The sequence below is a fragment of the Chionomys nivalis genome, chromosome 7 (assembly GCF_950005125.1).
Source record: "Chionomys nivalis chromosome 7, mChiNiv1.1, whole genome shotgun sequence".
NCBI classification, from domain to species: Eukaryota; Metazoa; Chordata; class Mammalia; order Rodentia; family Cricetidae; genus Chionomys; species Chionomys nivalis.
The window spans coordinates 65,091,904-65,115,740 of record NC_080092.1 but is presented as its reverse complement, the minus strand read 5'-3'; the positions used below and the strand labels follow the sequence as shown (position 1 = coordinate 65,115,740).

At 43.2% G+C, this 23,837-nt stretch overlaps 1 protein-coding gene across 1 annotated transcript in view; it reads left to right on the top strand.

Annotated features, from left to right (window-relative positions):
• The window catches only part of Aatf (apoptosis antagonizing transcription factor), a 108,189-nt gene extending 86,174 nt beyond the window's left edge, over positions 1–22,015 (top strand). The window contains exon 12 of the mRNA XM_057775205.1: positions 21,585–22,015. Coding sequence (XP_057631188.1) covers positions 21,585–21,648 — 64 coding nt within the window. The 3' untranslated portion in view covers positions 21,649–22,015. The remainder of the gene's footprint in view (positions 1–21,584) is intronic.
• Positions 22,016–23,837: the final 1,822 nt, after the last annotated feature.

Below are 23,837 nucleotides of genomic sequence, written 5' to 3'. Positions count from 1 at the left end.
AGGATGACCTTAAACTTCAGATCCTCCTGCCTTTACCTCCTGAGTGCTGGGATTACAGGTGTGCACTACCATGCATTTTGTTGTTGTTGTTGTTCAGTGCTGGAGATTGAAAGGGTTTCAAGCATGCTAGGCAAGTACCATACCAACTGACCTGAATCTCTAACCCTGCATTTTTCTTATATTACTTGGTACCCCAGAGGTTCTTTGTTTCTCAGAATGTTATCTATACTTATCCTTTTTAATGATGTATTACATGCTACACTTGCAAATTATTTGAAAAACCAGTCATGGTGGTACTCACCCATAATCCAAGCACTTGAGAAGCTGAACCAGGAAGATCAAGAATTCAAGACCAATCTGTCTGATACAATGGGACCCTCATCTCAACCCAAAAACAAAACAAAAAAAGTATTCGAGAACGAGTGCAGCAGTTAGAATCATTTGATACTGGACGCCTAAGAAGCATAGGGCTAGAGCGGTGCCAGCCATATCTGTGGGCTCTTGTTTTGCGTAAAAGCTTTCCCAGAATCCCTTGCAGCAGCTTCCTTTTTTTTTTTTTTTTTTTTTTTTAAATTCCTTTGACCAGGTCTGTGATGCATTGCCACCTCAGATAGAACAGTAAAGGAGAAGGGGTTAGGAATGCATCATTTGGTCAGCAGACCTGTAACACTCTGTAGTTAAAGGATTGTTGTTGTTGTTGTATAATAGTTACCAGCATCTGTCTTTTGTCAATTAGCTCCATGATAAAGAAGTTGACAATGGTCTTGTGACTGGAGAACTGGACATTTGTGTTTTGCTGTTGTTTTGTTAGTTTTGAAACAGGGTCTGTTTGTAGCCCAGCCTGTCCTGGAAAGGCTATTGTGCTCACTATGTAGACCAGGCTGGTCTCGAACTCAGATCTGCCTGCTTCTACCTCCTGAGTGCTGGGATCAAAGGTGTTCACCACCACACCCTGCACTGAGCATGTGTTTTCTCACAGGGCACTCATTCATATTGTGTTTCCTGAGGGTGAAGTGTTCGTCCTCTGCTCTGGCTTTGTCCTCTAAATGAACTATGAGAACTGTAACTGAAGATTAGCATTTCTCCTTCTAGAATCAAAGCTTCTGGGACTGGTAGTCATTAGTTTACCTTAAGTAAAGAAGGAGAGATCAGTAGCATGACCTCTTTTGTGAGTTTTGTTTTTGTTCATTTGAGAGTGTCTTGCTGTGCATCCCATGCTGGACTTGAACTCATAAACTTCGTCCATCAGCCTCCTGAATGCTTGGATTGCAGGTGTATGTATGCCACCATGATTGGCCCTTGTTTTGTTTTTCTTCAGTAGGAAAACTAAATTGAAAGTAATGTGGTACAGCCAGGACACTGTAACCATAGGTTTTGTATCTAGATTCAGCCAACCTTCCATTGAAAAAATTTAGGCCCTGGGAAATAAAGCATGAGGACCTTCATTGGAATCCCCAGAACCCAAGTAAATTCTGGTGCAATAGTGTGCATCTATAGTCCAGTTCACTTAGAGTGAGATGGGAGATAGGTGCAAGAGCATCCCTATAATTTAATGGGCCAGCTAGCCTGGAGTACACAGCCGTGAACAAGAGACCTTGTCTAGTATAAGGTAGACAGTGCTAGCAAGATGGCTTATTGGGTAAAGGCTCTTGCCAACAAGATGGATATGAGTTTGATTCCTGGAACCCACGTGGTAGAAGGAAAGAATTGACTTCCAAAAGTCTTCCTCTGACCTCCTCACAGATATACCCACATATAATACAGTAAATAAGTATAAAAAATAAAAATAAAACAAGGTGGAAGACAAAGACTGACACCCAAGGTTGTCCTCTGACCTCCACGTGGATACCGTGGCATACATGTGCTAACACTCACAGTCATGTGTTTTGTGCTCACACATACACATACATGCACATACATAAGAAAATATTTAAAAGAAAAATTATATATGGGCTTGGAGATATAGATTAGCTGTAGGACACTTGCCTAGTGTGCCTAAGGTTGTGGATATGATGCCAGATCCACTAAAATGGGATGGAAGGGAGCGGTGAGAGAGGGAGGACAGTTATTGTTGACTGAGGCTGCTTGTTCATTTCCCGGCTGCCCAGACCCAAAGTAATCACACAGAAACTATATGAATTACAACACTGCTTGTTTAATAGCTTATGCCTATTTCTAGCTAACTCTTACATCTTAAATTAACTCATAATTCTTGTCTGTGTTAGCCATATGGCTTGGTATCTTTTATCAGTGAGGCATTCTCATCTTGCTTCCTCAGCATCTGGGTGACAACTGCAGACTGAGTCTTTTCTCTTCCCAGAATTCTCATGTTCTGGTCTCCCCGCCTATACTTCTTGCCTGGCTACTGGCCAATCAGCATTTTATTAAACCAATACAAGTGACAAATCCTTACAGGGTACAAGACCATTGTCCCACAGTAAGTTATGTATGTATAGAACATGCCTTTCCATGGCATTATACTAAACATTACAGTAAACGATGATTACATGGCTCATATAATACATACCGAATTCAATAGTAAGTAGATATGCTTAAATCTAGTAGTTGGCAGAAGTTTATGCAAGTGCTATACTGTTTTATATAAAACTAAAGCCTCTGCAGATGTTGGTATTGGTATGTTCCCCATGAATGCAGAGGGAGATAGTTGTCATTGCAGTGGTGGGTTCTAGTGTCTTAGGGGAAGGGAGGCGTCCTGAAGCCAGTCTGCCATATGTTTTAAAGGACCACTGTATTCATCCAGTAGTATTCTGCTTTGTGTTTCATTTTTATGTCATGATGGAAGATGGAAGATGTTCACAGTTGTTTGAATGTCAGTGTCTCCAGACTGCCTTCCTCAAGTGAACACTTTGGGGTTTGCTAACTTACAGATAAATAATTCTTGCCGCGAATGTGCGAGAACAGAGATTTAAACAATGAGAATATTTGTTTGTTTTTCTTCTGAATTTGAGTTAGAGAAGGACTTTATAAGCATAATGCAGGGACCAGATATCACATAGGTCTCACTGTGAAAGACATCAGAACCAAGGTTCGTAGGGAAATGACAAACTAGAACAAGGAAGGCAGTGCTCTGCTGTAAGTAGAGTATCTGCAGCTTCCTCACATCGCGCAGTTGTAGGGAGCATGTGTCAGCATGAAGGCTGGGAAATTATACAGTAAAAATGTAAAGAAATGCAAATTAAGATAATGAGATACTGTTTTTTCTCTTTTGCTGAAAAACATTAAAAGGACTAGTAATCTGCAGTGATGGTGTGGGGAATGAACTTTCATGTACTGTCGCCGTGTGTGTGTGTGTGTGTGTGTGTGTGTGTGTGTGTGTGTAAGGAGCTTTTCTAGGATCTGTTTTGCAATATTGTTTAGAATGTTGAAAAATAAATAATTCAAATAACCAGTTCTGTAGGGAACTGGTTGAATAAAACTTTTTATGAAATTATAAGCAATTATTGAGAAAGAAGTAGTTTTGTATAACACTCAGTAGAAAAGGTAGCCTGCAAAACACTTATCATATTATAATTCTATTTCTGAGTTAACAAGATAAACAAGTTGAGTCTCCATTGTTCAAATGATCAGAACAGAAGATTCAAGAGTTTCCCAGGTGTGGGAATATTTGCATAGACTTCACCAATTGCCTCCAGAATAAAGAAAATCTGAAATAAAACAGGTGCCACACTTTTCAGCTATTTGAGCAGCATGTTGGTACTCAAAATTTCAGATTTTAGGGGCTAGCATGCATCTTAATGGAACAGCCCATGCCCAGCTTCCCTGAAGGTCAGTTCACAGCACTGCAAAATCAGAACAAAGCACAAGTTTAAGATTTTCATATGGATGGTACCCAACATTTATAAAGCAGCACTCCATTTCCATAGTATCCAGTGCCCCTTCTGAACGCCACACTCCAGGCATGCAATGTGAACTTTCACCAGTGTACATACATACAGGCAAAACACACATAAACAAAATGAATAAATTAAAATGTAAAAGTTAAAAAACACTAAGCAGGCATATGGTATCCTGTGTCTGTGTTAGAGTATGTATCCTCAGTAATTACCAGTGGGGAAGGGACTGGATGACAAGGAGTCAAGAGACAAGCAATGCTGTGGTTCTCCTGCCTCCAGGCTACCCCTAACCTACTCTATGAGAGAACTCACGCTGTCTCTTATTAAGAAGTGAGAAGCCTTTGATGTTTATTGCTGGGGGCTGGGGAGGGGGTAAGTAAATGAGACTCTTACTCTATTGTGTGTCTGTAGTATTTGAATTTCTACAATAAGTTTGTATTGCTTTGTATCAACATCAACAGAAAGCTATTTTCAGTTTCTGGAATTACATATATGAACCATGGAGGCAGTGGGAAGGTTCTGATACTCCTCTGTTGGAGTATGTAAAGTGAAAGATGTGTCGTCCCCCCCTCCCCCCCCGTGGTTCATACCCTAAGCTGACTGTGGCACCTAGCTACTTCTTTTCACGCTCCCTTCCCCAACTGTGGTATCATGTAGGTAGGCAACACAGCACTCCCTGCACTCTTGAAGTTTTCTTCCCAGAAGCAGCTCCCCCACAGTTCTGAGTTGATCCAGGTCTGGGGGTTGCCTTCATCTCTCTGCAGGTGTTCCTTGGCTCCAGGCTATTGTTTGCAAATAAGCCTAAATTGGATTTGTACCCAGTGGGTCTAAGGGCTCTTGAGTGCTCATCCTTGACTCTCCCATATCCCTGTCCAGTTTGAGCTCAGTAAATTTGGATTGGATGGATTGGACTGAAATGGGAATGTACTCATTAAGAGAGAGGACCTCTGTAACACAGGAAGTTAAATATCATGGTCTGTGGAAGGGCAGTGTGGTATCCCCACCTTGTCCCCTGTGGAGTGTTCTCTAGTTAGTTAATTCTTGCTGATAAAAATTCTTTTCTCGCACTAGGAATTTTTGTCTTAAGTGATCTGTTAAAAAAAAAAAAGCCTTTTTAAATGCAAAGTGGCCCAGCTGAGCTCTTTGTGTCATCTCTTCCCTCGGGCACTTTCGTCAGTGAAAATCTTGTGTGACCCTGATGTGTCCTATGTCCAGTAGGGGTGCACTCCAACTCTGAGAGAGACGGCACATGTGTCTGCCACACATTTCCAGAACTGAAAGAATTTTAATGTGTTGGCACAAGGGTTACCATGAGCCTGAAAACAAGCCCAGCTTCACCACACTCTGCACTGAGCAACCCTGGTTTGCCTGTCCAAGGCAGAATGTCCTGTGGGTCTTTAGAGACCCCTAGCAATGGACTCTGGAGAACAGGCATGAACTGCCACTCTGCACAGGTTCTCACTTCCCCTCTGGCTTATGGACAGAGGTCTTTTTAAGCTGGTTAAGGATTTTGAGAAGCCGAGCTCCCCTTACCTGGTGTGAGTACTGACCCCAGAGTTTACTGTGGTCAGTAAACTTCATGACCTTTCTCTGCTCTGCTGATGGCAAAGCACTGGGAGATGGGGAGATTAGCTGCCTTTTGCTGTATATGCTAGGCACTTGGAGACTGACTTTGAAGATGTGAGGTTTTGTCACGGGTAGTGCAGGTAGATGTCAAACACGTGCCCTTGCCAAGACTCTAAGACTTGCTGAGAAGGTGTCTGTGGTTAAACCGCACTGATACTGGCTTCTGCTCTTGGCAGGGACAGGGCGTCTAAGCAGTGACAATCAGCTGGGTACAGACCAGAGAAAAGTGGTGTGGCTGCGTTTGCTACCACTTCTGAGAGGGTTCCCCCACCAGATTGATTCTGACACTGGCCCTTTTAAATGCAGGTTATGGCATTTTTCTGGGTAGCTTATTTCTTGTAACTCTTATTATAAACATAATGGCAACATTAGCATTTAGAATTGTTTGGTTCCTTTGCAACAAAACAAACAAAAACACCAAATTCTCTTAGTAATAACAGCAGCCTTATCCTCTCTCCCTTAATAAAACATCACAAGGAGAAGGACCCTTTAATGGTAAGTATTGTGTACTGAACACATTATTGTTTTACATCCAAGTTTAAGAAATGTACAATGGCCGGGCGATGGTGGCGCGCGCCTTTAATCCCAGCACTCGGGAGGCAGAGGCAGGCGGATCTCTGTGAGTTCCAGACCAGCCTGGTCTACAGAACTAGTTCCAGGACAGGCTCCAAAGCCACAGAGAAACCCTGTTTCGAAAAAAACCAAAAAAAAAAAAAAAAAAAAAAAGAAATGTACAAATGTAAGCCCATCTTATAAAGTACTCTGTCAACATCACAACCATGTTGCTCCTGAGGTGCCTTGGTATCATAGAATTCCTACAGGCACTTTGTCTTTGGCTTGCCATTTTTGTGTATGGATCTGCAGTCTACATGCAAGCATGTTCACCACTCTCCTGTCCTGTCCACCGTCCATAACCCCTGCTTTCTTAAAGCTCCCCTGCCTATTGTGCTGTTTTTATTGCATAGAAGCAGGCATTGGTCTTGATGTTCTTGTGCTGTAGCTTGCATGACATTGAGAGCTCATCTGCTTATGATCCCAGAAAACATCTGTTGGGTAAGAACTTCAGGCAAGAATGGTTAAAATACAGATGTTTTCTCTGAGGCTGCTTATCTCCTAAGAAGACACAGGTTATTCTGACAGGTGAAGCAAGTCTGGGCAGATATGCAACATTGATCTAATCAGCAGAACAAGAGCCCCACTCTAACTGGTGTTACCTTTTACCAGTGTCATTAAAGGCTCCCATTACTCTTTTATTAGCCGCTCCCTCTCTTCCTTATCAGATTGCAGAGCAAACATAACTCACGGCAGTGATTTGATCTCTGTTAAAGAGGATTACGGCTTTGCATTAACTGGATTGACATAGTTTATAATTCACTTGTTGATACTCAGGCGGGTGTTGCCACGTGCCTGACCTCCCCCAGCAGTGCTGAAGGGAAAGGACCCCCATATATCATCATTAAAGATGGCACTCAGTACAGACAGGAGATCCAGCCTTTCCTACAGTAACAGCAGAAGGGACAAAAGGAACACTCTCAAATTCAAGCCTGAGACTTGGTCCAGACTCTCAAAACTGGCTTGAAAAGAAAATAGTACTGTTGTGTCTTTGCTTCTCCGGTTTGCTGCTGTTCGGCCTCTCACTCTAGAGAATCTGAGCTGTCAAATTGAAGTTTGGTTCCAAGCAGGGTAGAGAGTGATAAAAGCGCATCTTCTTAATCGCACTGTGGACACAAGCAGATAAGCCCTTCAGTGTGGGACTTTGTGCTGCAGTGTTCATTTCTGTAGCCACACTTTGAGCATTTCCTCGTGATTTGAAATTCTTTTCCCTTCTAAGGGTATTGCATATTCTTTAAAGTGGTTCTAGATGTTTTTCTTAAGGATTTGTTTTAAATTTATTATGAGATTCTAAATGTAACATCCTACAGATACTGCTTTAACCATAGCCAAAGTGGCTTCCAAGTATGTAGCTCAGCTTTCCACCTTTCTCTTGATTGGCCATTTCACACATATTATTAATGTTTCCTACAGTGATCCCAGCTGACATCAGATTGCTAAGATGTGTAGACCATTTTTGTTTCTTCGTAATGCCTTTAGTTACTCTGTTTTTCTACCCTGAGTTGACTACCCAGTTCTGATCAGCAGTGAAAGACAGTGAGGGGCTTGTTATTCCCTGAGCACTACTGTGTCAGACCACGAATCCCAAACCTGTCCTTCTGCCACGTTTCATTCAGCCCTTATCAGAAGGCAGCGAAATGGCCGACATGGTCTACGTTTTGTGTTTAAAACATTAAGGCATGGAGTAATTAAATAACTTGCTTAAGTTAAAAGCAGGTTGTGAACTAGAGTGTCCCAGAGTACAGCCTGCTAACCTCTGCTGCTGCTGCGGAGTTTGTCTCTCAACCAAAGACAAAATTTTAACTTGCCTAGAGTAAATTCTTTTTTTTTTTTTGGATTTTTCGAGACAGGGCTTCTCGGTAGCTTTTGGTTCCTGTCCTGGACCAGGCTGGCCTCGAACTCACAGAGATCCGCCTGCCTCTGCCTCCCGAGTGCTGGGATTAAAGGCGTGCGCCACCACCGCCCGGCTAGAGTAAATTTTTTTGTAAAGGGACATTATTTATATAAGGAAAACTTTGCTTGCAGGCTGTTTACATTTTGGTACAAATCACTGAATTCCCCAAGCCTGCCCTGTGGTTATTCTATCTAGCGCAGAAGGCCTAGACTTTGTGATAAGCTTTGCCCTACAACCAGTCCTGAGTATTGTGTCCATTTGCTCCCATAAACCTAGTTCCACTATTCCAGACCTGTCACCTCATCCTTGGAGTACCTTTTCTTCTATAGTGAAAATAATACATGTGTTTGGAAGAAAATTTGGAAAATACAGAAAGCACAAAGTTCTTCTAGCACCCTGCACTTTTTTTTTAACATGTGTTTGTTTGTTTTGTGTGTATTCATTCATGTACATGCTCTGGCGCATATGGAGGTCAGGAAACAACTTGAGGGAATTGGTTCTTTCATTCCAGTGTGTGGATTCCAGGAACCAGGTCTGGAGCCTGGCCTTTACCAGCTGAACCATCTTAGCAGCCCTGCTTTTATCTTTTACAAAGAATTATTGTGTGTGTATTTTATTCAGACAGGTACATGTCTCTATATTTTTATTTCAGTTGCTTTGTATTGTAAGCATTTTGGTGCACTTGTTTTTTTTTTTTTAAACACACAGTAACAAAATTCATTACAAGACCTTTTTGTTGTGGGGCATTACATCTACTTTTACATATCTATAAATGTCCGTACTGTGTTTGTGCTTGGCAGTCCTCCCTCCATACCAGGAGCTGTCCCCACGTCCTCTAATTCTCTCCGATTTCTGTTTCTGCGCTCGAGTTTTGTTTAATACAGAAAGTTGTGCTGTGCTCTCTCCAGTTCTTGGCTCCCTGGCTTTTTTGAGTTCAGGTGTCCATCTTGTGACTATGTGACTGTCACAGTGATTGCATCAGCTCTCCATGTGCTCCACCTTCACCTTCCTTGATTCCCTGGAAGGAGTATGCTCTTCTTTACCTGTAGAATGAACTTTATTTAGTCTGCCTTGTCTCCATTCCTGTGTCCTTGTCATGTGTTAAAATAGCATGCTTTTATACCATCCTATTGTGAATCTTTCTCTGTCTCCCAGCCAGCTCACAAATAACCACACCAAGACTTATTATTATTATGAAAGCTAGGCTGATAACTTAGGCTTGTTTCTAACTAACTCTTATAACTTAAATTAACCCATGTCTATTAATCTGTGGACTGCCATGTTCCTCATGAATGTTACCTCTCCTCTAGCATGTTTTACTTATTCTCCATTTGGCTGGCAACTCTGCCTTCTTCTCAACATTCTCTCTGTCCTGAAAACCCTACCTAGATGATTGGCTATTGAGCTTCTCATTAAACCAGTCTGAGGTGATAAATCTTCAGTGTACAAAAAGATTATTCCACACAATCATCCAATCTGGGCTATATCCCAGAACACACACACACACTATGTGCTCACAGCCCTTCCCTGTGGAAATGTCCAGTCATCTGAAATCCAGGCACTTGCCTTTCCTCATTCCTTCTGAGGGGGTGACTCTTTCTGTCTGAACCCTTCCCTGTCTTGTTGGCTCCTCTCTTATGATATTTATTGCAGTTTATGAAAGCACTTACTAGAGGGTTTTTCTTGCTAAGAACATTAACTCACAAGTACAAGAGAGTGGCTGTTGTCAAGATTTTAGCCCAGAATAGTATCTTTTAACCCTAACTGTATTATGCCTTTTTAAAAACATTTTTGTAGCACAGGTATTGTTTTCAAGACAATTTATTTAAGGCGTTCTAAGTCACTGTCAGCACTCAAAGCCAGAGGACTGACTGGAGATGAGTATGTCCACTATAGTGCTCATGTGCGGTATGGCCCAAAATACCTTCTCTGTGAGTCTTAGTGTCTTTCTTTATAAAGTGAAAACACTTAACCCTTCCCAGTCACCTTTTTTTTTTCTTCAAAGAATAAAATGCCCTTTTTTTCATGTTTGTTAGTAGACTATTTTAAATGCATTCTTTATGAATAATATTTAAATAAATAAAGTTTGTGTTTTCACACATCTGTATGTACCCTTGTCGCTTTGCCTAGGCACAGCAACATTTCCATTTCTGTACCAGCTCAGAAGTAGTATAGGCTTCCTTCCCAGAGTGCCTGTGAAGGCTGCTCTTACAATTCTGTGCACAGGGACCAGTAAGATGATTTTGAGAATAGCACTATAAGATGGACTCCATTGCAGATGCCTCTCCAAACTGTCTGACTCCTTCAGTGTGCTGTCCTGCATCACTCTACATGTATTTCAGATTCATCACCACTGTGTCACCTTGTAATTATGTCTTCATTCGTGAACATTGCACTGCTGGCTACCACCTGGTTACTTTATTCATAGCTTACAGCCATGTTGGAAAAATCTCTTGAGATGAGGAGTCAAATATTAGGGATCTCTGACACCCAGTCCTTGTTTAGAGTGTGTTTGAGGTCATTTTTACTTGGATTATCCTAGGAGAAAAATCCTCCAAAAACACACATTTTTCCATCAGTTTTTGAATTTTGTATTCTACTTTTGGTTTTTCTCTTGACCATCATGATGATTTTTATACCCAGTTGGATTTCTGGTGACCTCCTACAAATTACTGGTTATTGTAAAAACATCGTGAGCTCCAACAGGACTCTGGGTGACTAGTGGAAGCTATAGGCTGCTTTTAGAATTGTCCCATTTAAGAAGAAAATAGTAGCAGAACAGATTCTGTTTGTACATCAGTAAGGCATCATAAACCTAGTTACTTCTTTTATTATTTGATTTTGTTATGAAAAGAAAGCCTAAAAGGGGGGCATCTGTGTCCAGGGTGGGGTCATTACACTCCTGGGATGAAGTCTTGGAGGAGCAGCCACACCTTGTATTCTATCCACGGCTCCCCCTGGGAAGCAGTGCACTTTATAAACATTAACTCATTTACTCTCTGGGCACTTCTACTTAAAAGGTAAATAAGGCTGAAGGCTTTTTCTTCTTCAAAACAGATGAGGAAAACCAGCCAAAGAGGAAAATGGCTTGAGCAGAGGCTGGCTAGGTGGGGTCAAACTGGAGCTGTGGTGTTGTCCTGGGCAAATCTCCTTTCTGCTTCTTGGGGCAGTGGGGGCTGGGCCTTTGTGTGGAGTGTGAAATGCTGCAAAGACGAGCAATTGTTCTTCAATGCTTTGTGCTCCTTTATAAGAAAGAAGAAATCAATACACATTTTCTCATACACACACACGGCAGCCCTCCACCTCTCCCGCAGCTCGATCCTGCAGGGGGAGGCATGGCTATCTAAGCCAGCAGAATACACCAGCTTTCAGGAAAAAGCATGAAAACTCCTCATTCTGCACTTAGCAGTCAAGCTTTCTAAAGCCAACCATAACACTGGCTAAGGCCATCACACTGACTGCGGGAGCTAGTTGGTCCAGCTGGAATGGACCAGTGCAGTGCTGTAGTGCCTGAGGGTTCTTTGGGAGTGTAGTGACAGGAGGTATACCTAGCACAGACTCTGTTCAGAACTCTTTCCTAGTTTATGGAGAAGTTCTTTGAAGGATACTGTTAGGAAATAAAAAGATAGAGGCAGTAATTTTTATCTTTTCAGTTATCATATAGAAAGCTGGGCATGTCAACTCAATCTCCATACGTTAGAGGCTGAGGCAGGAAGATCACTATAAATTCAAGGCCAGCTTGGACTTTACAGTGATGGCCCTATCTGAAGTTAGAGATTAATATTATTATTATTATTATTATCATCATCATCATCATTTTAAAAGACAACATTGATATCTGGAATTCAGTTACAGCTTATGCCAACCAACAGTTTAGGATGAATAACAATTTTTGCTACTATAAACAGAATGATGGGTTCAAGTGACAGAATGGCTTTGCAGGGCAAGGGGGGTACAGCCGATTCTATGCAGGTAAGCAGCTCTGGAGAGACTGTGAGTCCATCACATAGAAAAGACATGAGATAGGGAGCGAGTAAGTTGTCCAGATGCAAGAGGAAGGAGGGTAGAAGAGGAACTGAAAGACAGGCAGGGCAAGGAGCTCATGGAGCCTGACCAAGTGGGCCTTGGCTTCATGATAACAGGCCAGCATGCTGGCCCTGCCAAAGGGAAGAGCAGTACATGCACCTGGCCCAGACTCTGCTGACATGAACTCCCTGCCTGGTTTTTACAGTTCCTACTCCTTAGAAGCTGAGGTTCTTTGGAGTGATAACTGAATCCTATGCAGCCCCAGGCCTTTGTGTCCCTTGGGCTACAGCCCTGGTGTGAACGCCAGTGTGCCTAGGCACCAACTTTACCTTCTCTGCCGCTAAGCAAGTGATTCACATCTAAGTAGCGAACCATCCCCTGGCTTTTAACAGGAGCCATTGGAGGGACTGCTCTTTGAAAAGGGAGCTTCATCTTCCTGAAGCCAGCAGTCTTGAAACTGTAAACAAAACAGTGGCCAACTCCATTGCCAGCATCGTGGTGGCCTGACGTTAATATTAAACATCTCCAGTAAGGCAGAGTGCCCTGTGCCCAGCTTCAGAATAAAAATAAATAAAAATAAAAGAAAGCCTGCTTGGTTGTGGGTTTTTTTTTTTTTTTTTTTTTTTTTAAAGCAGTAAGGTGATTTGTCGTCTTTCCTTTGTGAGGCCATTTTTCTTCTCTCACATCAAATCTGTTATAAAACAGTCAAACTGTGAACGTAGAGATCATCCCAGGAATGTAGAATATTGATGCACAGGAGCAGCAAGGAGCAGGGCTCCTTTTGTTTAAACTCCCGCCCCCAGCAAGCTCAATAAGGTAAGTTATTTTCTCTAAAAGAGTGTGAAAGACTTGAAGGCGCTGGGAGGACTGGTAGGAGTTTGCAGTATCTCCCATCTTTGTTAATGTGTGGTGGATTTATAACCAACACTGAGGAGAAAGCCTTCACCAGTTCCCACTGTTGCCCCTCTTTCTCCTTCAGTCTCCCCATCTTTTCAGGTCCTTTGTTTGAGGCCTGGACCTGCTTCTTTAAACATTTATAAATCTTGAGTCTGTCTGATCTTTAGGAGACAGGCCAGAGCCACATGTCACCAACTGTAATTTAGAGCTGTAGAACTAAAAGCATCTACAGGGGTTTGAAAGACCTAGTTCTGACCTGACCGAAAGAGTACATTGGAATAGCCCTTCTCAGGTCTCCTTCAAGCTCTGGGAAGATGGTGATGACAGCAGACAGCCTGGGTAATTTATGGGCTCCAAGCTGCCTGGTCTCCTAGTCCCCTTTGAAATGAGTTGTGTACTGCCACCTTGTGGTGGACTGGCACATCTGCAATTTGCTATCTGGAAAATGGGGACAGATTGAGATTACTTTGCACCCAGACTCTGGTGATGAATGACACTGGAGAGATTCTCTGGGTCATTTACTATTTTACTATTTTGCCAGTCTCATTCATATCAAATAGTTCCCAGGAAGACTTTTTTTTTTTTTTTTTTTTTTTTTAGAAAAAGACAAAGAAGTAGGTCTTCTATGGGAAGTTGCTACTTTTCTTTTTCTACTACTCCCTTTGTATGGAGTGTGTGTGTGTACGTGTGTGCATGCTTGTGATGGGAGGATGAGTGGATGTGGCTTCATTCCTGGTTTGGGTTGGGATATGTGTGAGCCACTTTTGGTGGTGGTAGGAGAATAAGGGAGCCTACATTGACATCCTTAGCTATACACAGGAATCATGGGCTTTCTGCCCCGTGATTTCATTGTGTTATTGGCAGCCAACTGTGAGGTGTCAAGGCAGCCAGTCGCTCCTCATACATGTGTGACAGAGACACTGCTCTGTGCTCCAGAGACAGCATTTTATGGAAGATGCCATAGTCTTACTGATCAAGAAGCTACAGTTTACTCAAGTCAAAGTGGGAACCACCTATGACAGCAGGTTGCAGCCCTGTACACCATTATGTACTGTGTTGTAGGCTATTGCTATGCTCACTTTTCCTGCTTGAATATTTAAGACAGCAAGCAGTTGCTCCTTGGTCTTATTTATCTCCTTAAAAAGAAGAAGAAACAATGCACAGCCATTGCCCTCTGGCACACTCTTTCCAACAGTTAGAATGCAGGCATCTTACTGGAAGAGGGGTCTTTATTTAGGTGCTATTGGCACTTGCCAAGTGATAGTTGAAAGGCACTTTCCAGTAGGTATTTAGAATGCCTGAGCCTACTGGTTGAAGAGAGTAGAACTCTGAAGGCAGGGGATGTATGTGTTCAAAATGTAGGAGGCTAGCCAGGATCTAGCTCGGTGTTACGGTACTTGTCTGAGATGTAGAAGGCCCTGGATATGCTCCTAGCACATGCACACACACTCACAGACATGCGCTGATAAACGCCTCTGTGCCCACAGACCTGTCTGGACTCCACCAGCAATGCTACAGTTGATGCAGTGCTAGGATTGGCACAGAGGGTCTGAGGCCTTATCTAGAAAGGCAAATTGAAGGCTGCCAGGAAGATTTGCAGCAGCAATGGAAAGAGCTGAGGGTCTGAAGCTGAGCAGCATGCTGTGGGGCACAGCCATCCACCTTGCTTCTGTCCTGGCTCTGGGGGTGAGGGCCAGTGGGTTAGTGTTGTCTGGGCAGGTGTTTGAAAATGGCCACCTATCTAATCTGATGTCTGCTGTTCTTTGTCTTTTGTTATATTTTTCTTTTGGGTTTTTGTTGTTATTTAATTTTTTTTGTTTTGTGGGTTTGTTTTTGTTTTTAGATTTTAAATAAATGTGTATGTATCTGTGTGAATCTGCATATTAGTGCAGGTGCATGCAGAGGCCAGAGGAACATATCAGATCCCCTAAATATGGATTGATAGGCAGTTGTGAGCCACCCAAAGTGGGTGCTAGGAACCAAAGTTGGATCCTCTGCAAGGATGCACTCTTAAAAGCTGAGGCTTTTCTCCAGCCTCCTGTTTTGTCTTTGTAATCTTGCACAATAGTTAGTGAAGTTTAGGTTTGTTGATAGAAGTTTCTGTTCCACCCAACCCCATAGCCTTTCAGTCCCAAAGAAACATGCAGAGGCCTACATTAACTATAAACTGGTTGGCCTCATAGCTCAGGCTTCTTATTAACTAACTCTTTCATCTTAAATTAACCCATAATTTTTGTCTGTGTTAGCCACGTGCTTGGTACCTTTTATCAATGAGGCATTCTTATCCTGCTTCCTCTGTGTCTGGGTGCCAACTGCAGACTGAGGCTTTCCTCTTTTCAGAATTCTCCTATTCTGGTTACCCCGCCTATACATCTTGCCTGGCTACTGCCAGTCAGCATTTTATTAAACCAGTACAAGTGACAGATCTTTACAGGGTACGAGACCATTCATTGTCCTACAGTACTCCCCCCCCCCTTTTTTTTCTTTTCAAAGCAAGAACTCTGAATCTAATCTCCCTTGTTTAGCTTTTTTTCCTGACCATATCCATAACAACTTGTAACCAACACTCTAAACAAAGACAGACATCCATAATCTAATTTTTGGGAATGTGGATGTAGTTTTTCAGGCTACTTCCTGCTGATTGAGGACACTAATAATCTTACGGGGACTTAAAGAAAATTTAGGATTATGTTCAGGTCCTGACTAGAATCATCTGTGAGGCTTGATCATCTCAGCCAGTAGCCTTGAAGCTGTTCTGGATGCAGAACTCAGAGGAAACTCCAGCAGAGATCTACATTAATTATAAATGGTTGGATGTAGATGAATGTGATAAAGTAGTCCCGCACTAGTTCAGAATTGAGTGTAGTAAAGGGTTCTTTATTTAGGGGTAGACTCATAGATCAACAGTCCTCTGCATGATCGGGAACAGGAACCAAATCCAGCAGCCCAGCGAGAGAGAGGGCACGCGCGTGGGTGACTCTGCAAGCTTTACACTGCATTTATAGTACAAGAGACCACATCCAAGTGGGCTGGTATCTTTTAAAGTCTGTTGGCTGAAGGAGTTACCACAGCACCTCTCCCTTTAAATAAGAGAGTCCCAAACCCAATATAAAACTATATACAGTAAAAACAAATATCAAGTATAAAATTTAGAATTCAAAACAAATATCAAGTATAAAATTTAGAATTATACCAGCATAAACAGTATCAAGCAAGAAACATGCCAAATGTTTCAATAATTATCCTATCCTAAGGAGTCTAAGTCTTGTATTAGAAATGACTTGACTAAGACATGAGAGGACAGTAACTACGGTTATCTAGTCTTCAACCCCATCAAAGACATGAGAAAGAAAATAACATTACTTGAGTACAATCAAGCAACTTCCAAAATGTGCAATAAATGACAGAGACAACTGGCTACCTGGGCTACCCAGGCTACCCAGAGTCTCACTTGCAGTGTTGAGGCAACCAACTTCGGCTAAGGCCTAAAGTAACTGACAGCCCATTTTCAGAGGCAGGAAAATTTTCAAAACCATCTCACCCTGTCTTGGCAATCTTTTTTCTTGTATCCTGCTTGTTCTGTTCAGACACCATGCATTTTGTCAGTGGTAGAGGCATGGGCCGTTCTTTGCCCAAAGGCCAGTTTTGCCAAGAAGAAAACAAGTTCCTAGTGGAGTGTCTTCAGTGCCCAACATTCTCTTGGGAATAGATCAGAGCTGCCAGGAGCAGTCGTGTCTCATGTCAACAGTTTAAATAACCCTCAGTTATTTAAATGCCATATTCTACAGTTCTTTGAGGTGGTGGAATATTACCTATCTAAAGACCCTGATTAGTCTAACTATAGGTATGGTAAACATGGATGATTATTGACCTGTAATTCTTAATACCTATATAAGTTAAAGAGTAAGGCCTAATATTAGAATATTAAACAGTCGTTAAACAACTGTGCAGCAAATGAGGACAATGGCTTTAAAATGTAAACAGTGTATAAGTATCTTGATCAGAGGTAGAAATGTATAGTGCAAAATAATAAATATATCCTAAAATTGTATCAATATATAAAATGTCTCAAGCAGAGGTAGAAATACAATATGACAGAGTAACTTTGCATAGATGTACAAATATTGTAAACAGAAATAGGAACTTATTAAATATAACTAATATAATTTGAATTTGTATCATTCTATAAGTCTTTACTAATGTAAATTGTCTATAAATAATAGCTCACAAATATTCACTCTATTACTCACTATTATTATTAGTGTGAGTATAAAACCTATTATCCCATCCAATTCCTGCCCTCTTTTTTTGTAAATTGTCAAAACACAAATAGGAAAAGGTGTTAGTGACACTTTTGGTCAGGGCACTGTAGGCACCAGTGGACTTATCTATATAAGAAGCCTTCACCTTGTCTACTTGGAGCCTTCTTGCAAGGTTGTAATCTTGATCTGGACCTTGTTCAGCATGACACTGGTAGAATTAGAATTGTTAGTCTTCTGCCTGTGTATGCTATCACTGTCCCTGCATCTCAAATGTATGTAGAAGGCCTTGTTCAGGCTGCCGCCCTGTAGTGTTTACTGTGGGATTTGTAGTGTGCAGACGAGGTAGAGAGCAGAAAGCAAAGGTGGTCCGGGTGCTTTCTAAGTATGTTGTGGGTATTTAGGGTTACCTGGCCCCCAAGAGCCAACAGATGAACATTTTCAGATTAATCAAAGACATGTATATAGGTTTGAAGCTATCCTTCTCTTTTTTTCTCCTTTCTTCTCTTCCAATTTTAGGCAGGTTCTTGGTATATAGCCCAGGCTGGCTTTGAACTTGAGATCAATTTGCCTCAGCCTCCCAAGTGCTGAAACCACAGGCCTGGCTCAAATTATGCCCTTAATTAATCAGAAGGGCAGGTTACTGTGTTGCAGGGTGCGTTTGGAAGACGTGTGACTCACTTGGAACAATGGGTCAGCTGCCTTCTTTGTGGTACCCACAAAAGCAGCAGGGACTGGGGTTGTCTTGGAGTTTGAGGAGTTCAGGCCACAGTAGGAGGAGCATGGTCTTCGAGAAAGCAGATAGAGTTCAGAGCTGGATGCTGCAAGCTACTGACCTAGCAAATTAAAAGCCCTGCATAGGCCATTTGCAGGTTTAATACACTGTTTGCCCAAATAGTATCATGAAAGACAATGATCTGTATTGCAGTTCTGTGAGAGGTGCACACATAAAGCTGAGGGCTGTGTTGTGCACACACACTTAAGGAATGTGCAAATCCTCACCCACCAGAGTGCTGCTTGCACTTCTCAGCTGAAGCCAGACTCATCACTCTGCCTTCCTTCAGAAGACACAGGAAACCACATCCTTGCTCACACATGCACACACTCTGTCTTTATGGAAGATGGCTGCTACTGCATGATCGTTTTTTTCCAGAAACAAGTTTTATTGTAATATAGTAAAAATATTAAATTAGAAAATGCCTCACTAAGGGTTATAAAACCTTACTACACTAGAGACAGGTAATTATCCCCTCTGCAGCCTAAATGACAGTTTAAAGGAAATAAAAATGTTCATGCTCATTACTTGCTTTTGTAGGTTGTAATAAAGGGTGAGTTAAATTTTAATTCAAGGAAGAGCCCCTGCCATCGACCCTTCCACCCTGGGTCCAAATCCCAGTAATTACTCTGTTGCCTGTTCTCCTGTGTAATTCTAGCGTTCATACGTGGGCTACAGTGGACATTGCCACTGGCCAGTGAGAGCAAGGATACAAGAGATAAAGCAGGGCGGCGGTTCAGATCAGAGATTCTTAACTTTGTTCCCAGTGTGAGGAGGAGCAGGATTCTGTTCTTGAAACAGAAGCTTACCAGGTTCACTGTGCAGAACCTGATGAACCTCAGCATCGGTTCTCCACGTGCACTTCTGCTCCTGACACGTGACCCCTCAGTGAACAGTAACTGCTGTCTTTGGCCAATGCACTATGCTGCCATTGCAGAGGCAAGTGGAATCATTTGCTTAGGGACAATGATAGCTCTCAATATAAACCGGCAGGATGAGTCTGGGAGGGAATAAAAGAATAATAATAATAGCCCTGTGCCTGTTTCTCCCCTCAGCCGGCGTCACCTTGAAGTCATGCTGTCCTTTTTGTCAAGCAGCTATCTCCTTCATGTTTCGTTTTTTTGGTTATAATGGCTAGAGAGGCTTGTGTGTGTTGGCAGATGGTCAGGCCACAGCACAAGGACTGAAGGCTGGGCAGGGCTGCTGGGATCTGCAGGGCAGCACGTGGGTGCTCATTTGCATTTGGGTCTTCCTCCTTTGTAGGACTGGACAGATGCCTAGTGCTGGGGAACAACAGGAATGTTTGGGGTTCAGGGCTGGTTGGCACTTTAGGATGAGGATTCCAGCAAATTCATGTGACTATAAAATGCCTGTAATAAAACTGAAGATCCTCTGTCATTTTCTGTCCACAGTTTCTCTGCCTGTACAGTGACCCCTTCAGAACAGAGCTGATGTACATCTGACTTCTGCCATTCAGGGTTTTCCGTCTCCCTTCCTCCTTCATTTTCTCCCTCCTTGCCTCCCTCTGCTTTGATGTCCTTTCTGCTGGGGTCCCATCTCTTACTCTATAGCTACAGCAGGATGAGTGCTGAAAAGCTGAGCCAGCATCATGGCACAAACCTGTAATCCTGGCATTGGTGGCAGAGGAGACAGGCTACAAGTTAGAGTCAGACCGGACCCTATTAGACAGGACAAATTAAGACTACTTGCAAAAATGGCTTTTGTTGCATCAGGGTGGCTGCTGGAAGTTCTCAGGCAGCAGGAACACCTTCAGAAACCATTTTCTTAATATGATGGCAGACTGTTGAGAGCCATTTCTGAAGGTGTCAGTCTGGTATGACTTTCCCCTGGGATGCAGACTCCTGATTCATCAAGAGTCCTGTGGCTGTTCTGATTCTAGGCAGTCACTGTTCCTATGGACAGAAGCAGATGTGGGCCCTTACCTCAGTTAGATGTGGCCCTAGGGTTGTTTACTGGGTCTCAGGGATTCATATCCCATGGGTCTGGGCTGTTGAAGCTTCGAGCCTCTTCCTGTGGGGCAACTCTGCCCCATCCACAGAGGAAATGACCAGAACCTGGTTCCCCTAGCAAGGCTTCTGCACCCCCGCACCCCAAACTACATTCTCTGCCATTTCCCTCACTGATCCACGTGCATTGCGTACAACAGCAATAGAAGTTGTAGTGGCCACTCACTCTATTTTAAAGGTTTATTCTTCCGTGTGTGTGTTTGTACATGTCTGAAGAGGGCATCAAATTGCCTGGAGCTGGAATTACAGGTAACAGCTGCCTGGCGTGGGCACGGGGAAACAAACTCTGGTCTTTTGAAGAGCAGCAAGTTCTCTTAACCTCCAAGCCATCTCTCCAGCCCCTTATCACCATATTTTTAATGTCCAAATTGAGCTTTAGAGTTGGGCATTGGTGCATACCTGTAATCCCAGCACTTGAAGGGCAGAGGCAGTAGGATCCAGAATATGAAGCTGGTGTCAAAAGTAGTAAGACCCTACCTATCTCAAAACTATAACGGGTTAGGGGGATAGCCCAGTTGATAAAGCAGTTGCTGTACAAATGAGGACCTGTGTTTGATCTCAGCACCCACATAAAAGGCCAGGAAAGGATGGTGCACACTTACAACCCCAGTACTGGGGAGGCAGAGATGGGAGGATCCCTAGAGCTTATTACCCCTCCAGCCATAGGCCAGAGAAGCCATCTCAGCACACAGGTGGTCGGCTCCTAAAGAAAGTCCCAGCACACACGGGTAGCTAGTTTTATTTTGTTGGTGTATGGTTTGTATTATATTCTTGTATACATGTTATTTATTCAGGTCCCTACAAAGGTCACAGGGAGGAGCCAGCCATCTTCCTCTTGGCTGAACCTAGAGTGCACTTTTTCCAGCTAGCCTAGCTGGCCCACAAGCCCCAATGACCCTCCTGTTTCCCCTCTCACTGAGGTCACTGAATGCATGGTTACATGTAGTTCTTCACATAGGCACTGGATATCTAAACTCAGGCTTATACATACAGCAAGCATTTTACTTAGTGAGCTGCCTCCTCGGTCCAATAATGTTAATTTTTAAAATCCAACCTTAAAAATAAATTAGACAATTAAATTATTTCTTAGACTGAGATTAGAGAAAGGAGTGTGGGGGAGGGGAAGAGCCCTGGTTCTGTTCTGAACCTCTGCACATATGATCATAATTGGAATCTTGTTGCCGGGTCATTTTCATTGTTTTTCAAGTACTGCCAAGTCCTAGAAAATGTATGAAAACTAAATTATATCCCCTACATCCCATGTCTGATTGAATCCTCTCGGTGCGTGCCAGTCTCATATATCCTATTAAAATATTCAATCTTGTTTTCTTACTTGAAGAGCCTGTCTGTAAAGGGCAAACTTACAGAAAACTCATTCCCTGGAGACAGGGTGTCCAGCCACACTGGGCTATTTACATGTTTCACTGTATGATTGGCTGCTTCTGCGTTTCTTCCTTCCCTTGTATTTGTGAATAAGCACGCCGAGATGTGGTTCTTAATTATACGGCTATGTTTTCAATTGAAGAAACAGATGAAGGTGTTTCCCAGCTTCTTGGTTTCTTTTTAACCTTGAAAAGTTAAGCAGCATGTTAACCAGTTTGTTTTATTTACTAGGACCGAGTTGTATCGATCTCTTTTCGGCCAGCTCAACCCTCCTGACATGGACCACGGGGATTGAACTCACTGTCCTCTCACTCCAGACTCCCAACCCCCACACCAGGACCCACCTGGCTGCTTCAAGGACAGATGACTTCAGGGTGCAGCCCTGGGATCCCTGGGACCGTGCTCTTCTGGGAGCATGGACCTTACATCCAGAAAAGCTCAGCCTCTGAGTCTTTTAACATTCACAGATACTGTCAGGGCTAGAGCCATGGCTCAGGGGTTAAGAGCACTTACTGCTCTTGCAGAGGACCCAAGTTCAGTTCCTAGCACCTACACCCAGTGTCTCAGAACAGCCTCTAACTCCAGTTCCAGGGGATGGGGATTCAGTGCCATCATGTGGCCTCTGTGAATCACCAGCACTCAGGCGTGTACTCACTCCCACACAGACGAAATTAAAACTTAAATAAATCTTTTGAAAGAAATCTGTGGTCATCATGTGAGTTACTGGGCGAGAGGAGGTAGTTTAGAGTTAAGTTGGCAGTGACTCCTCTGAAAGGACTTGTGGTTTCTGCTTAAATCGTCTACTTGTACAGAACTCCATTTCCAGCTGGGTGGTGGTGGATGCTTTAATCAGGCTGATCTCTGTAGGTTTGAGGCCAGCCTGGTCTACAAAGCTAGTTCCAGAAGAGCCAGGGCTACACAGAAACCCTGTCTTGGAAAAAAGAAAAAAACACAACCTCCATTTCTTGTCCATTCATCCCTGAATAGACGTTCAGGTTGTCAGGTTATTCCCACATCTGGACTGTTGGGAATGGCACTGCGGTAACTGTTGGCTTATCTGCCCGTCACTGCTGACTTCCATTCCCTTTGGTACTTACACTGAACCAGGACTGCTGGAGCAGATGGTGGTTCTGTTTTGTGTGTCCGTGTGCATGTTTGTGTGCTCATGCAGTGCTGGGAACCCAGGACTTCATATGCTCTGAGCATGTGTTCTGCTTCCCAGCCCCTCTTCAGGTTTGGAGGAGCGTCCATGCTGTGCTTCATAACGGCCGCTCCAGCTTTCAGCCCAAATAGTGTTCAAAGGCTCACCTTGCTGCTCTGCCAGCATTTGTCATGACTTATCTTTGGTAAAAGCCATTTTACCAGGTGATGCCTCGGTGTGCTTTCATTTGCCCCTCGCGAACAATCAGCTGTGTCTAGCATTCCCTAATGAACCTCTTGGCCATTTGTGTATCTTCTTTTGAGAAGTCTGTTCTCAGTGTGCATGTTTGTTCTAAGTATGGGTGGGTGGAGAAAATGTGGTATAAGTACACAGAGGAATTCTATTCAGCCTTTAACCAAGAAAGGATTCTTTCTTTGGTGATGGCTTGGACAATCCTAGAGGACACTGTTAAATGAAATAAGCCCGGAACAGAGAGACAAAGATCTCAGCTGTAAGCCAAGTATAAAACAGTTAACTCCCAGATGCAGAGGAGGATGGTTGTCAGGTGGCAGCCAGGAGGGGATGGATGGAGGAGTCAGCTTTGAGGTCCAGAGCGGTGGGGATAAATCCCACATGTCTCATCACAGACATGTGATGATCAGTGTGGCACTGGACCTGGTAAGGACTCAGTCCAGCCACTTCATGCTGTGTGCATCTAGAATGTCATGCTTAAGACCATGGATATAGCCGGGCGGTGGTGGCGCACGCCTTTAATCCCAGCACTCGGGAGCCAGAAGCAGGCGGATCTCTGTGAGTTCGAGGCCAGCCTGGTCTACAAGAGCTAGTTCCAGGACAGGAACCAAAAGCTACGGAGAAACCCTGTCTCAGAAAAAAAAAAAAAAAAAGATCATGGATATATGTGCTTAGGATTTTTCAATGAAAAAATAACAGGTGGGGCTGGAGAGATGGCTCAGGAGTTGAGAGCACCGGCTGCTCCTCCAGAAGACCTGAGTTCAATTCCCAGCAACCACATAGTGGCTCACAACCATCTGTAATGAGATCTGGCGCCCTCTTCTGGCCTGCAGGCAGACATGCAGGAAGAATACTGTATACATACTAAAGAAAGCTTAAAGAAAGAAAAGAAAAAATAGCAGTTTGGGCCAGAGGATGTAGCCCATTGGTGGAGCACTTGCCCGGCATGCAGAGACCCTCAATTCCATCTCTAGCACTGAAAGCAAAATGCTAATTACTAAATCCATGAAAGAAACACCTGTGCTGCTTTGGGTAGATGAACACTGGCTTGCCTAGACTCTGAGAGTATGGGGTCCCTAAGCCCACTGCTG